Source organism: Protomyctophum bolini, assembly GCF_963924005.1.
Source record: "Protomyctophum bolini genome assembly, chromosome: 21".
In the NCBI taxonomy this organism is placed as follows: domain Eukaryota; kingdom Metazoa; phylum Chordata; class Actinopteri; order Myctophiformes; family Myctophidae; genus Protomyctophum; species Protomyctophum bolini.
In genome coordinates, this window is record NC_137882.1 from 7,994,345 (window position 1) to 8,010,312 (window position 15,968).

At 43.9% G+C, this 15,968-nt stretch overlaps 1 protein-coding gene across 1 annotated transcript in view; it reads left to right on the forward strand.

Annotated features, from left to right (window-relative positions):
- cubn (cubilin (intrinsic factor-cobalamin receptor)) overlaps window positions 1–15,968 on the forward strand; it is a 77,530-nt gene that overhangs the window by 43,043 nt on the left and 18,519 nt on the right. The window contains exons 44-53 of the mRNA XM_080793300.1: window positions 907–1,093; window positions 1,858–2,036; window positions 2,620–2,829; window positions 2,950–3,090; window positions 3,583–3,770; window positions 4,413–4,581; window positions 5,471–5,674; window positions 5,774–5,923; window positions 6,797–6,918; window positions 8,200–8,425. Coding sequence (XP_080649426.1) covers window positions 907–1,093; window positions 1,858–2,036; window positions 2,620–2,829; window positions 2,950–3,090; window positions 3,583–3,770; window positions 4,413–4,581; window positions 5,471–5,674; window positions 5,774–5,923; window positions 6,797–6,918; window positions 8,200–8,425 — 1,776 coding nt within the window. The remainder of the gene's footprint in view (window positions 1–906; window positions 1,094–1,857; window positions 2,037–2,619; window positions 2,830–2,949; window positions 3,091–3,582; window positions 3,771–4,412; window positions 4,582–5,470; window positions 5,675–5,773; window positions 5,924–6,796; window positions 6,919–8,199; window positions 8,426–15,968) is intronic.

Genomic DNA, 15,968 nt, shown 5'->3' on the forward strand with positions numbered 1-15,968 from the left:
GCCAGCCATCAAGCAAACCGCCATCTGGAGGATTAAAGTGTGTTATGCAAGTGTACCCGGGTGAGCTGTTGAATCTCGGGCAATGTGAATCATGACCATCAGGGACCAGGCAACCGTATTTGGAAACGGTTCCAATGAAACGGATTCAGTCCCTCTCAGTGTGAATTGCCTATCAGTCTGTCCGAGGGACATCCAGGAGGGCCTTATCCGAGGATCTAAGGATGCGCCCAGATTTAGGGAGGTACAGTATCTCACGGATATAGATAGGGGCCAGCCCATTTAGGGCTTTGAACCTAATTAATTGAATTTTAAAATCACACCTGGTGCTCACCGGCAGCCAGTGAAGATCTGCAAGTATTGGTGTTATATTTTCTTTGTGTTAGTCAGTAGACGAGCATCAGAGTTCTGTATTAATTGTAGACGGGATGTAATTTTCTTCGGAAGGCCAGAGTAGATGGCTGCGTGTCTTCCCCCCATCTCTCATCCCGTTTCCTGTCAACCTACTGTATAACTACAGTATCAATAAAGGCAAATTAAAAAATAATAATAATAAATGGAACCAATTTCGGGTCCATTTGGTTCTGTCTCAGTTAATACCTGTATTGGTCCATTTGGTTCCTAACTATCATTTAGTTGGGCACTCCTTGGAACCCCCTGAAACATCCCCGGGGGTCCCTGGATCCCACTTTGAGAACCAATGCTTTATTTGAGTGTCATTTTGACCGCTTTATTCCCAGTTATTTTTGGAAATGTTTGAAAAATATATTTCAACCTGGAAACGATTCCGCAAAAAGAATTGCGATTATCTCAAATAATGATGATTATCAAAATAAATTGCGAGCAGGTGATTATGTATTGTGACAGGCCTTCTAGTAGCATCTAACCCCTCCTCCTCCTCCTCTGCAGCGTGCGGAGGACACATTCACCTGAATGACAATGACCCACCGGGCTACATCACCTCCCCCAACTACCCCCAGGCCTACCCCCATTACAGCGACTGTTTCTGGGTCATCACTGTGCCCAACGGAGAGGCCGTCCAGATCGACTTTGAGGGCGACTTCGACATCGAGCAGGTGCCTCCGGGCGACACCAGGTAACACACTGACTGACTGCGTAGGGGAGAGATGGAGGGAGACAATGTACAGGAGAGACAGACCGTAAGAAAGCTAAGAGGGAGACATGGTAGGAGAGACTACCATGAATGTTAAGAAGGAGACAATGTAGGAGAGACGGAGAGACGGTTGGAAAGCTGAGAGGGACAGTGTAGGAGAATGTAGGAGAAACAGACAGTCGGGAAAGCTGAGAGGGACAGTGTAGGAGAGACAGACATTAGGAAAGCTGAGAGGGACAGTGTAGGAGAGTGTAGGAGAGACAGACAGTCGGAAAGCTGAGAGGGACAGTGTAGGAGAGACAGACGGTAGGAAAGCTGAGAGGGACAGTGTAGGAGGGACAGACGGTAGGAAAGCTGAGAGGGACAGTGTAGGAGGGACAGACGGTAGGAAAGCTGAGAGGGACAGTGTAGGAGAGTGTAGGAGAGACAGACAGTCGAAAAGCTGAGAGGGACAGTGTAGGAGAGACAGACGGTAGGAAAGCTGAGAGGGACAGTGTAGGAGGGACAGACTGTAGGAAAGCTGAGGGGGACAGTGTAGGAGAGTGTAGGAGGGACAGACGGTAGGAAAGCTGAGAGGTACAGTGTAGGAGAGTGTAGGAGAGACAGACAGTCGGGAAAGCTGAGAGGGACAGTGTAGGAGAGACAGACGGTAGGAAAGCCGAGAGGGACAGTGTAGGAGGGACAAAGGAAGGGACTCTGAACAGGCTGGGTCTCCTTACTCCATCCCATCATTATTTTGTCTCCAGGTGTATTCACGACTACCTGGAAGTGCGTGACGGGGCCACGTCTGACGCTGCGTTCATAGCCAGGCTGTGCGGGCCCACCCGCCCCGCTAGCCAGACCTCCACGGCCTCCTCCATGTTCCTGAGGTTCCGCTCGGACTACAGTGTCACCAAAGTCGGCTTCAAGGCCAAGTACCGCATAGGTAGGAGAGAGATGTCTGTGACACGCACGCACGCACGCACGCATACACGCACGTCGCATGCACCTACTGTAGCTGAAAATAGCAGAAAAAAGTCTACTAGCTCACCATGCAATTTTTAGGGTCTGTGAGTGCAACCAAATCAGGCATAACTTCAACCTCAACCTGGCCTATACCATTACATGCATGATTTTAACCCTAAACCCATCCTGAATCTATTCCTAATCGTAAACCTATACTCCCCAAATAACTATGAATATTGTTCTCTTGAGGATCTGGAAAATTGTCCTCGCAGTATCTTCTCAAATTCTGCCTTACTTTTGGGGACATTTGGGGCGGCACGAGTATACAATTCAAGTACAACAAAAATTCCCAGCAACATCAAAACCTCCTCAACCCTCCCCCTCACCCCTTCCCCCTTTATTAATATCCGTGTGAGGGTGTCTTCATTGAGATGTTATTCTTCTGCACCTGGCTGTAATCCATAATGCCCCGTGTCTGTAATGTGTACTGCTTTGCTGTCTCTGGTGCCTGAATCTCCCCCCCACGGGATCAATAACGGTATATATTTTCCCTTCCGTCCTAGCTACGTGCGGAGGCACCTACGTGGGCCAGAGTGGCACCATCGGGAGCCCCGGCTTCCCGGGCGCCAACTACCCCGACAACTCCCACTGCGAGTGGTACCTGGACGGCCCCACGGGACACTACCTGACCCTCACCTTCGACACACTCAACCTGCAGAGCACGGCCGGCTGCGCGGCAGACTACGTGGAGATCAGAGAGTACAACGCCACAGGTGGGAACACCCGTAACTATCAGTGGTGGAAAGTATGTAACTAAGTACTTTTACTTAAGTACTAATATCTAACAGTAACCAAGGTGTCTGTCTGTGGTGTCCCTCTGTCTGTCCTCTCAGGTCGTCTCCTCGGTAGACACTGTGGCAGTAGCATGCCTCCCTCCTTGGACACCGCCGACAGCTTCGCCTATGTCCGGTTTGTCAGCGACGGCTCTGGCAACGCGCCTGGATTCAGTCTGTCCTTTGAAGCCAGTGTGGAAGGTATACCTCCAATGCTGTCACTCACCACACATTATTAACCAGGCGAGAGCGACCGCAGGGCTGAGCCACTCTCCCGGAATAATGTCACTTCAGTATGTCAGCACTGTCATAGAAGTTTCATTTTAAATTGTCTCATATAAGCAGGGGGGCACATTATTATTTTTGGCTAGTACTCAAAGGAGCACCTGTACGTATCCTGCCACAACGTTATGCTGCTTTCACACGGGCAGATGCAAAAGATACAAAGATGCATTTATAGTATTGTATTTATAGTATTATGCAGCAGGTGTCTGTTTATCATTAGCACAACCACAAACGTCCAACACATATACAATGAATTATGATTTGATTGGCTGAGCAAAGTACGTATTGAGGATATAAGAAGTGAGGACAGAAAAGTGAAGACGGGAAAATTAGTGCTATTAGGACAAGCCATAATCTTCATGGTTTTTCTGTTGGTTCTCCCTCTCGTCGTCCTCGTGCTGGCTGCAGTGTGTGGAGGAGAGCTCAACGCTCCGTCTGGCACCATCTCCTCCCCCAACTACCCCAACATGTACCCTCACAACCGCGTGTGTCGCTGGGACATCACCGTGGCCCCGGGACGCAGGGTCACCTTCACTATCAACGACCTGCGGCTGGAGGCCACCGGCGACCTAAACTGTGTGTTTGACTACCTGGAGGTGAGTCCTTGTTGTCTCACCTGAGACACTCCGTCTTGCCGCCAGCATTAAATCGTGCATTGCCAAGGTTTTATCGTGCGTAACACTTATTTTGAAGAGCCAAATATCTGTAACCGCATGTTACAATGACAAAATTCTGTGTGTGGTGTCTTGACCGGTTGTTGTTTTCTTGCTCGGTGCAGAAAAAACCCGACCGCAAGTATCACAGCGCCTGCTGTCGGCCATTGAAAAACCTTGTTTTCACCAGAAACGACATTCATTCCACCGATTTGGAGAAACGCATGCATCTTCAAAATGGCCACGGCCAACTTGGACTGTTGTGCTAACGAACGGTGACTAACGATACGATTGGATCAAAACATGGATTAAAGAATATAAACCCCTGGATAATTTAGCTACGTTTCTGGCAGGCTAGACGATTAATTTAACACCGTTTTCTACGGTTCTGGCGGGCTGCATGTTGAACGGAAATGGCAGCTTCCTAATTACTCTGATTTCGGGAGGTGTAGTTCCAGACTCTAATATGTAGCATTCAGAGATTGTGGAATAGTTGTCTGGCTACGCGAGACCACTGTACTGTTTCACTTCACACTCCGTGTGTGTGTGTGTGTGTGTGTGTGTGTGTGTGTGTGTGTGTGTCAGCTGTGGAACGGGCGGGGGGAGGACGCGGCTCGGCAGCGCCTCTGCGGCACGGTGCCAGCGGGCACCCAGGTGCACTCGTCCATGAACACCATGGTGGTGGTGTTCCGTACCGACTCCTCCCACTCCAACGGAGGCTTCTCCGCCAGCTACTCCTCCAACCAGGCCGCAGGTCAGAGGAGATGGCAGGATACTGTATTAGTCCAACTTTATTGTTCTGCTCTTGTTCTACTAACAAAGTATACTATAAAGGATACTATTATGTGGACTTACTTCCTTTTTCATTGTATGTATCTTTTGTTCAGCACCATTTTTTTAGATGTGCGTGCTACCCTTTGGACTGAGTATTATTTCAATAATACCCCTCCATTAAAACCGGGAATATAAAACAGAACTAAACAAATCCAAACCCTAATTGTTGATGTGAACTATGAACCCTAGTATCCCTATTCTGGGGGAAACATTAGCAGAAAATAGCATCTACTACTGTAGCTCAAGCTAGTAGTTTGGTGTAGAGGGAGGGGGAGCAGGCCAATTAAGTACAGAGCCAATGCTCAAGTGTATTAAGCATTGAGTGGTTAAATGTCTGAAAATAATCCAACCAATTAATACAAAATGTAATACAAATAATAAAAAACATACATTTACACATTGCTGATGATAATAGTGCTGTCAGACAAGTCTATGAAATTATCTATGGACTTTAATTAATCTGCAACACACTTTTATACAATATGTAGTGGGGGTCCCTGCTTCATCTCTCTCTCAGCTAAGCGGTCCTTGACCTGAAACACATTGAAGACCCCTGGTAACACTGTATTTAGTCTGACTCTTGACACCCTGGACCATACACCAGACTTATAGCATGTTAAATGAAGGCGTGCATGAAGACCCTTAACTAAAGTGTGTTGTTGAGCTTCTTGATCATAACCCTACACTTAAATTGTATATGCCATTTGACACCAAGACCGATTTTGGTGGCCTTTGGTTTGCTTTTCTGAACGTTACTTTTTGTACAGTGCCTAAATTGTAAATTGTATCGCGTGGCTTGTTTTGTCCAGAGTGCGGCGGGGTCCTCAGCGACCCAGCCGGCGGGAACTTCACGTCCCCGGGCTACGGCGTGTCCAACTACAGCAACAACCTGGGCTGTGAGTGGCTGATCCAGAACCCCCGGCACGTCAACTCCTCCATCGTGGTGCTCGTCCAGGACCTCCACTTGGAACACCACCAGACCTGCGAGACGGACTTCCTCCAGTTCCGCCTCGGTGAGTCGCGCGATGTCCACGCTGAGCCATAATATGGCTGCACAGGTGGGGGTTTTTTTTCTCCTTCTTTTTCTAACTAAAGCGTGTTGTTTTCTCCAGGTGACCATGATGGAGAACAGCTGATTAAGTTGTGCGGACAGACCGTCCCCAGCCTACCCATCGTGGTCTTTACCCCGGAGCTGTGGGTCCACTTCAGGACGGACGCATCAGGGGTAGACCTGGGCTTCATGGCCAAGTACATGTTCTCTGGTACGTCAAGGGTAGCTCTGGGCTTCATGGCCAAGTACATGTTCTCTGGTACGTCAAGGGTAGCTCTGGGCTTCATGGCCAAGTACATGTTCTCTGGTACGTCAAGGGTAGCTCTGGGCTTCATGGCCAAGTACATGTTCTCTGGTACGTCAAGGGTAGCTCTGGGCTTCATGGCCAAGTACATGTTCTCTGGTACGTCAGGAGCAGCTCTGGGCTTCATGGCCAGTACTTACTTGGCCATGTGCTCTGGTAGGAGGCTGTCCTTTTCTCACGGTTATACAGTATTATCGATATAAACTGTTGACAACTTAAATCGATTTAATAAAAAAAACATGTACTGTATCACGATCCAAGGATTTGAGAATTGTGTAAAGGTTTCCTGTTATTTGCTTGCTACTTGCTACACAGTATTGAAAAGAGGATAGTACTTGGCTTATACCTACATCACAGGATTGAAAAGAGGGTAGAGTATTGTTAAAAAAACAGGATTTAAGATTTCTGGAAGAGAAATGATTAAAAAAAAAATCATTTTCTACAGTATTGAAAACAAAAAGTAGGCCTATTGTAAAATGAAAAGAAGAAAATACTGGATTTGTGTAAGAGAAATAATTAATAGCCTAATAAAAAAAAAAAATGATTTTTCTGTCATTAGTCTGGAAAATACATTTCTGTTCAAAAACTGGTGAAAAATCGTATTGTGAACCTAATATCGTGATTTGAATCGTATCGTGAGCTGAGGAATCGTTGCATGCCCTATTGCCAACACAGTCACGTCAACTTCTCTGTGAATCTGTGAATTCCAATTTCCACCGTCAGTGTGGTGGCTTCCACTACAAACATTGTATTTATTCTTCCTCCCCTGTCCTTCTTCAGACTGTGGAGGCTGGCAGACAGGAGAGGGAGGTGTCATAGCCACCCCTAACTACCCCAACGTCTACCCGGGGCCCAGTCGCTGTGCTTGGCTCCTGGAGGCCCCGGAGGGCCACACCATTAAAGTGAGTCAACGCACTAATATAATGAGAATATAGTCCACATGTGGTATTTGCATATACAGTGAAATGTGTTACCTGCATCCTAAGTAACAGGAGCATGGTACTGGGTACTATACCAGGGCTATAGCCAATGAGTGCTCAATTCTCACTGAAGAACAGTCAACCCATTTTGTCCGTGACGCAACAAATGTGGTCTCCATGCTGTCACCAACAGTATGTACTTTGGCCCTTGTGCCTTGCCATGTCGAGTGTGCCCTTGTCTCATTGAGTGTGTTGATTGATTTGAAGCTCAGTGGCCTTGCGGTTGGAGTGTCCGCCGTGAGATTGGGAGGTCGGGTTCAATCCTCGGCCGAGTCATACCAAAGACTATAAAAATGTGCACCCAATCTCTCCCTGCTTGACACACAGCACCAGGGGTTGTTCAATCTGTACCAGAAGGTCGAGTTGCAGAAGGTCGAGTGGAATTGTGTCTGATGTGATCACACTATATAATAAGGCTTTTTTCAGACATGCATGGGCTCAAGCAAGGGTTTAACCCATTCTGACCTGAGATCAGATTCATACGAGGTTTCCACTGGACACACACTGGTCTGATGAACCCATTCTGACCTGAGATCAGATTCTAAAAATGTCACAGTCGTTCTTCGATTTTTCAAAAATAGCAGACCTACAAGCTCGTAGCGCGCCACTCGGTGGCGCGCTATGAGCTTGTAGATCTGCTATTTTTCAATAGCTAAAGCATAACATGGTGCTGACACCAAAATGGGTGCCCGGTCAGAATGGGTTAAATACATTTCGCTCCTATGCCACCAAAATGTGGAACGCCCTACCAACAGCCATTAAGAAATGTGAATTTCTAGACTCCATCAAAACCATCTCAAAATGCACCTACGGGCGGCTGCAATCGAAACGGCCCCGTGTAAAAAAAAGCAAAAAGTCACCCCCCCCCCCCTTTTTTTTTCCTTTCCACACTGTACATCATATGACACTGTCGCCTTCCCAAATTTCCAGAAAGGATTGTGTTTTCAGACTAGTATCAATTCAGTTTTCAAACTGAGAAACATCTATAAAAATCTGATTTGAATCACATTTTAAACCACCACCTAGCGATAAATAAAATGTTCCATGTATTATTGTATTATTTTTGTTGCTGTTCAGATGTGATCAAACCAATCAGATTCCCAATCCGTCTAGGATGCCGACCGTCTGAACAGGACGACCAAAGAGCTCCATTCTAAACCTGATTAAATGTCTCCACTGTGCTTCTCCGTGCTCCGTGTCCAGCTGACCTTCAGCTACTTCAACCTGGAGGCGCACAGCACGTGCAGGTGGGACTCGGTCACCATCTTCAACGGCGGCCACCCGGGCGCTCCCGTCGTGGGCCAGTACTGCGGGACCACCTCCCCAGGAACGGTGCAGTCGCAGTCCAACCAGCTGGCCGTCGTCTTCCTGGCGGACCACAGCGTGTCCAGAGGAGGCTTCCTGGCCTCCTGGGAAGCCGACTCCTCTGGTGGGTTAGCCACGCACACATTACACATGACTAGGGATGGAGCTCGATAACCAATACCCGAAAAAAAAGCCGATATCAAACTTATTGAGTTATCAATAAGCTTTGGGCTTATTAAGCCCGTTATCGACCATAGCGGCCCATGACGTCATGTTTAAACAATCAAGCGACCATAGCCTTGGTGGGGTTGGCGAAAATGCCTTTCTGTGTGGAGTTTTCATGTTCTCCCCGTGTCCCGGCCTATAGGGTAGGTACCCTCACAAAACAATCATGCAGTAATCCTGGTCTCTAAACTGCATCACCCTGGGGCGCCTGATGAAAGGGAAAGGAACTGGTTGGAATTGACGTGTTCCTTCCTTTGCAGCCTTCATGATCAAAAACGGCTTTTTCAGACTTTTTTAATGCATTTTTCAACATAGTTATTATAAAATACAATATCTGCTAAAACCATTTTATTTATTTTATTTTATATTTATTAAATTTTACCGACACTGATTACCAATATATTGGTTTAACCCATTTTGGGCGGCCGGGAACCCATTTTGGTGTTTTAAACATTATGTTATAATTTAGCTATTGAGAAATAGCAGATCTACAAGCTCATAGCTCGCCACCGAGTGGCGCGCTACGAGCTTGTAGGTCTGCTATTTTTGAAAAATCGGCCGATGCCGATGTGTTTGCCGATTAATCGTCCCGTCAATATGTCAAGGCAATCTGTGGGACACATACTCAAAAGACAATTCATAAACAATGAATAATGAGGCAGCACAAAATGTCAGAGTTATATAGTATAAGGATTTTACTCGAGTAAGGAGACAAGACTTACATGACGTGTTCATGCATGGAAACCCCAGTCTGGCTCCCAGAATGACAAGTAACTTCAGCTTATATAGCTTGTTCTCACATAGACAACCCCCAACATAGATAGCCTCAAGGCATTCACCAAATGGGGCAGTGGCATCATAAACAAACAGGCGGACAGAAAACAGCCTGTAACTTGGAGTATTATTACAATGTTTATCCCTAAATTTCCACGACATTACCCCACTTTTAAACATTTAAAAACTCATAAACACCATTTATCAGTACATCGCAGATGCAGGCAAAAACCTGGAACACAAAATGTTAGATACACAGGCAAAATTCCTACATGGCCCTCATCGTCATAGAGCGACCGCTTACACCTTACAGCCTACGATATACAGTGACACAATGGTTTTACAACAATAAACAAATAAGGCAACGCCAAATTAAACATACAACGACCGTTGCAGACATCGGACTCAAGAAAACATCTCAGCACCAGAGAGTGTCCATTCAGAACTGTCCACTTGCACACTTCACAGACAGCGCACTGCAGGTCCCATGTAGTTAAAACCACACAGAGCAAACAAAACCGAAAGTCTCTTTCGCTCCTTCACGGAACATAAGCACAGAGCACCTATGTTCATCACATCCTCAGGGCCCAGACATGTTGCGAGCTTGCAGATTGGCCATTTTGACAGAACAGCCACACACGCTGCAGCTTTCCAAAAGACCAGAAAATGTCACCACACAGGTAACGCAGCTTCCGAAGCATGATCACAGAATCCAGAGTCCAGAGTGCTACCAGCCCACAACTCCCCATTCAGGAACGTCGGTGTGGAGACGTCATTGTAGCAGCCTAGCCACACATCATCATCATCTCCTAAGCCATGCTGTCATGTTTTTCCAAACAGACTCTTCTCATCCTTATGGAGCTGAAAGGAACACACTACAAACCAATTTGTAAAAACACCCTACTCTACCTATTACTGTTGATGGTGGACTCAACACTTTGTAATATGACGGGAATATGATAAATCATATTTAACTTGGACACATGTATATATACCATGTTGGTTCCTTACTCACAGAAGGTGTACAGTAAGTGGCATTTAATTTAAAGCTCTCTCTCAGAGTCTTTACTCTCAGCCTGTGAGAACAGAGCCTTTTACTGGGGGTGCAATTAAAGCCTAGGGGTCTGCGTGAACTTCTTATCTTAGCTGCATCTCATTTATGGCTAGTCCACCACCTTTCCAATGTCCCTACAGCTGGCTACCAGCTGACCCCTAACCCAGTAAGCATATGTGCGTTCATACAAGTATCGTCACGGACGGAGAACCCATATGGAACTGAGCTCATTCTATACCCACGTTGCTTACACTAACTATCACTTAGCCCTATCTCTGGATACATCCTTATGTCTCTACTATATATACAGCAGGTAAAATTTCTATGCACATAGAAAATATCTTCAGAACATCAAGATGATAGATATTTTATCCATGTAATACTCACAGGTTTGATTCCCAAAATCCAATGATACTTTCCTCCTGTAAACACAGCAATATAACCATTTCCGGCGCGCATGCACAGCTTTAATTCCCATCAGAGATTAGTAATTTCCGTTAGTACTTCATACCACAACCATGTGAGTAATCAATCTTATGATGCAACATGCATCTTGAACGCCTCCTCCTTGGACCTAATCAGAAAAACTGGATCAGAACATAACATTTATTTTTTGTCTATTTCAGGGCGTCCCCTGAAACAAAACTAGCCAGGCCTAAACCGACCAGACACCTAGAATCTTACCCACAGGCATCATCGCGGACTCCTGTTACTGTCATCCGAGAATGCAGCAAAATGTGACTCATGTCCCAGACCATCCAAATGTCCAGCCGAAAACACCCTATGGCAATCTAGCCAATAACTGGCAATGTCGACACCTGTTCAACATCCCCTTACTGCAACCCAAGTTTCGTAGTCACACGTATTATTCGGAAAGGAAACACATACTTCGTTTTATTGTGAATGCACCATTATAGCACTTCTATTCTAGTATCAAATAAAACTGTCAGACTCATAAGTTCACAAATGATACTCAAATCAATAGCTTAATCAAAACTACACAGGAACTTTTAACTTTTAAACTACCATGCGTTTTGCACGTGCATCTAGAGAGCTCAATTTAAGAGCACATTTAAACAACGTTTAACCAAGGTACAATTCATTAGTCACCACCAGCAAGAGCACATCTTTTGTCGTTCACTATTATTCCCTGTCTTCCCGACACGTAATATTATTTTCCCTATATTTCCCTATGATGACCAGCTACATTGATAATACAAAACTCACTAGCTCACAGACCAGCAGAGGTACATGTAATGTTTTTATAGGTTTCATCCAATCCGTGGTATACAGCCTCTTACTGGACCCTACAGCTAATCAAAACTCATCAATATGATCCTTATTATTTTTAAGCCCAGCCTATTCCGGCTTGATCACAATCTGATCATGTAAACACGTTATCCCAGTACAGTATGTCTTAAATTTAACTCATACAGCCAATACATCAATAGAAATAATTTAATCACTATTATTTCTTGTCCTGACATCAGTGTCTTTGATGACGATTGCACAGCTTATAATTGCTCTTACTACTGTATTGAATGGTTGGGCTAGAATTTAGTGGTGCCTCTGTTTGTTCAGAGACCGTATCCTCCTTACTAATATCACCACTATCTGATATGCGAAAACACTTTCCGCTTCTCCCATTCCATTTACTAATTCAAATTCACCAGTCCTAGGAGTGTAGCACAATATAGCTTCGATCAAAACCGTCATGTATCCTTACAAATATTATTTCAAATCAATTGTTATTTTAACAAAACTATGCCTTACTGTACTTGCATCCTAATTAATTATCTAACCGATACGATACAATGTAGAGATTTGACTAATTTTACACTGCCTACATTTCTACAGATTTGACCTCAACGTGACCTATATGACTGCAGTAGAATATTAACTATATTATCTTCTTATTACTTATTTAGTACTGTACTATTGAACTCCATTAATTTATATTTGTATTTTAGTATCTAAACTCTGACCACGTAGTTCAGTGGCCTTGTGGTTAGAGTCCATCCTAAGACTGTGAGGCTGAGGTTCAATCCCCGGCCGGGTCATACCAAATGCCTCCCCGCTTGACCCTCAGCATCAAGGGTTGGATTTGGGCAAGTACCTACGACATACTAGCGTCATGTCCAGGGGGTGTACCTGTACATCAAGCTGCCTCACGCTACAGAAACAGGGGATAGGCTCCCGCCCTATGACCCTCATGGCTCAGCAAGGCTACGACCTCTGAGCAGCTGATCATAGTACTGGGGGCTTTGTTGCCTTGACCATGTTGTAAACTCATTAACACTCAGAAAAGGTTTTATTGTCTCTATTTTAACCATGTCACAGGAACTCAGATAATGGTCTTGCAACAGCACAGTACTACATTTTAGTTAACACAACCTATTTTGTTTTATAGCAGCTACAATTACAAACGCAACTCCGTACAACTCTGTACTCACTGTCATTTGATCAATGTTCATCTGTCAGCTCAACCTCACCCCTCCATAACTGCAGAGAAAACCACACAGTCAGTCACAAAAATAGCTTCTCTTGCACTCAGTTGTCGCACTCAGTTGTCACAAACGTGTTGGGTTCAAGAATCTGTTTCCTTCAGATCCCGAACATACTCTGTGTCCAGTGATTTCTCAGAGATCCCCAGTCTCTTTCACATCACTGCTTGCCATAATGTTACATCTCACAATGTCAGTGCATCAATGTCCATGTTAGTGACCAATGTTCAGTTCAGTTCGTTCTGATGTATCAACCCCCTCATACTGGAAAAAACGAAACCAGCAGGTTGAATTTGACTGTGGTATCCTCTCCCCACCAGAACAGGACGAGGTTTCATTGACAGATGTACATCTATCTTTGCATAATATTGCAATCCACTGCACACTAACGTTTGCAACCATAGCCGCTATATTCTATTCCGTATTTTAACTTTTTGGGTTCCTGTCCTTCAAATAATGTCATATCTCTGTCACATGCTATTCAGCTTTGCTAATCACAAGCGCTGCCCCATTTCTTATACCGGGCAAATAGCATTTGGCATACTTGTTTAATTTGAGTATGTACGTGCAATTACTACTTAACTCTTTTAAGATGTATAAGACCAATGTTCAGCTGTATCAGAACGAGGTATTGTAACAATACCATGTATCATTATAATTTCATTTCCATGAGGGCTTAACCCCTCACTATAATTCATAGTGAAGTTAATAGACTATGCTACTGTGGTTACTATCTACCCAAATTTCGTTTTGCTCCCCATTCTGATAGAGACAATGTCTACAATGCACTTAACTAATTTAAGCTATTTAAAAAACAATGCCCACTAAATGTGCTGCTCCTATTTAGCATCCCACCCATAATGGGTTACATTGGTATATATATGATTTAAAAAATTGTATACTGCAGATTTACACTTTAAGACATACTGTAGATTACTCAACCTGATATACTAATTACTTACTTAATTTCTTTCTCTACCAGACAATTACCTAAGGTCCCTATAGAACACCATCTGTTTCTTCCTTAACTGACTATTTCAACAAATCACTACCTCCAAGCATTATTTTGAAGCACCCCACATTCCTTTGCATCTTTTCCTGCTTAAGGCAGTCTATACACAACCCACCTTGAGCCACCTTTTACGTCCTTAATTTAACCCTAACACTATGGTTATGGCAAACTTAAACAACTTAAACAATAATCACTATTATGAGTCCATAAAACTCTTCTCCTTTTTTCAGCTCTTTTGAATGCATTGATTGCATACATCATACTCAGTGATATATTTTCAGCCTATTTTATGTTCCTAGATCCTAGTCTTATTGAGGTACTTATAATCCCGGCCACATTCTCTACTATACTTCTGTAACATTTTTCCATTCTGTTTTATCTTAAACCTTAAACAGTTTAACATTAACATCATACTATTCTTTCACTTCTTTTTTTCTCAATCTGTCTACAATTTAAACAACGTGCCTCGTGCACATAGTAGATCCGCAATTTAACAAAATCAAGTTATCTTTATCTCACAATCTTACTAAACTAATTGACACACTGTCCAATATACTATTGAAAGGACGCTCTCAATCCAGAGCGATTTACAACAACAATATCCTGGCCATACTCTGCGTATATTTCAGAAAACAGGAGATAAACTCCTATATGGTGCATTGACTCTTAAACTAACTTATAACATTAATCAGGCATGGCTTGCCTGAAGAATTTAGATAAAATTTCGCGACAACGCCCTTTGCAGGGAGCCGTAGAATACTGAATAGCCCCCCCCCCGGGCAAGCTATCATGCCATGTTAAGAAAAACAAGTCTCTACCCTAGACAGTCACTGATCAAAGTTTGAGTTCGAAGGACCCATACTAACATAAAATTAACCTAATCAGACACTCAACCGACCATATGAGGCTTTTAGTAGTTGCTTTTTCATCAAGATTACTTCAGCCCCACACATATAAGAATTATATAATGTAGTTAATAGACTTAACTATTATAGGCCTGCTTTTTCATCAGGATTACTTCAACTCCACATATGACACAGAATATTATATCTATAATAGAATATCTTATGATTTCAGCACACCAAAAACGAATAAACTGTCCATAAATGCACCGAAATATCTTCTACAGGCCTAAAAAAAATGTTCTTCACAAATTTGAGCATTTCCACTCATACACATGTGTACACCCACACTTCAAACAGTATACATCGCGACATATGTACTCCATAAACATACTGTAGGTACTTTATTCACTCCTTAGTTTCACTTCCTTAACTATTTCCGTTTTCTCGTCTCGAGAATTATGTGATTAAAATGTATTACTTTACCTCTTAGGCATACCCCTATCTCAGGCATTCTCATAACTCCATTTTAATTTTAGGCTGCATTTCAGACTATTAAATCTCAGTCATTCCCTCACATTGCCCCTCTCATACACACACACACAGGCAGATAGGCAAAAACACTCAAACACAGTAGGCCTACATTCACACACTGGCTAGCCAATTTTCGTTGCTTCAGAAAACAACAGGGTACCCTATAGGCAGGACCACGTCCCCCTCTATTAGACAGCAGGCAACAATGAATGATTTATTGAATAGACTACCCTTTTTTTCCCAAAATGTACACTGGTACAATTCGTCAGACCTCCATCTCTAACCATAAGTCATTCAACCAACCAAACACCGTTCCTCCGTCTCTCATATGCACATATGAAAGGCAAAACTTCACAGTTTCCCTCTTTAAATATAGGCCATCGTGATCACAACCAAATTCATCACCGATACTTTAAAACCCTGAACAAATGCAATACCTCATTTTCTGAACATCCAAACAGACCCATAATACTCACTTGCGCGATGTCGACCCAGCCGAAAGACAGAACTTTACCCACCAGGCCGAGACGCCAAGCCCATACAGCACTCATCTCGGTGGAACCTCCAAATATGTCAAGGCAATCTGTGGGACACATACTCAAAAGACAATTCATAAACAATGAATAATGAGGCAGCACAAAATGTCAGAGTTATATAGTATAAGGATTTTACTCGAGTAAGGAGACAAGACTTACATGACGTGTTCATGCATGGAAACCCCA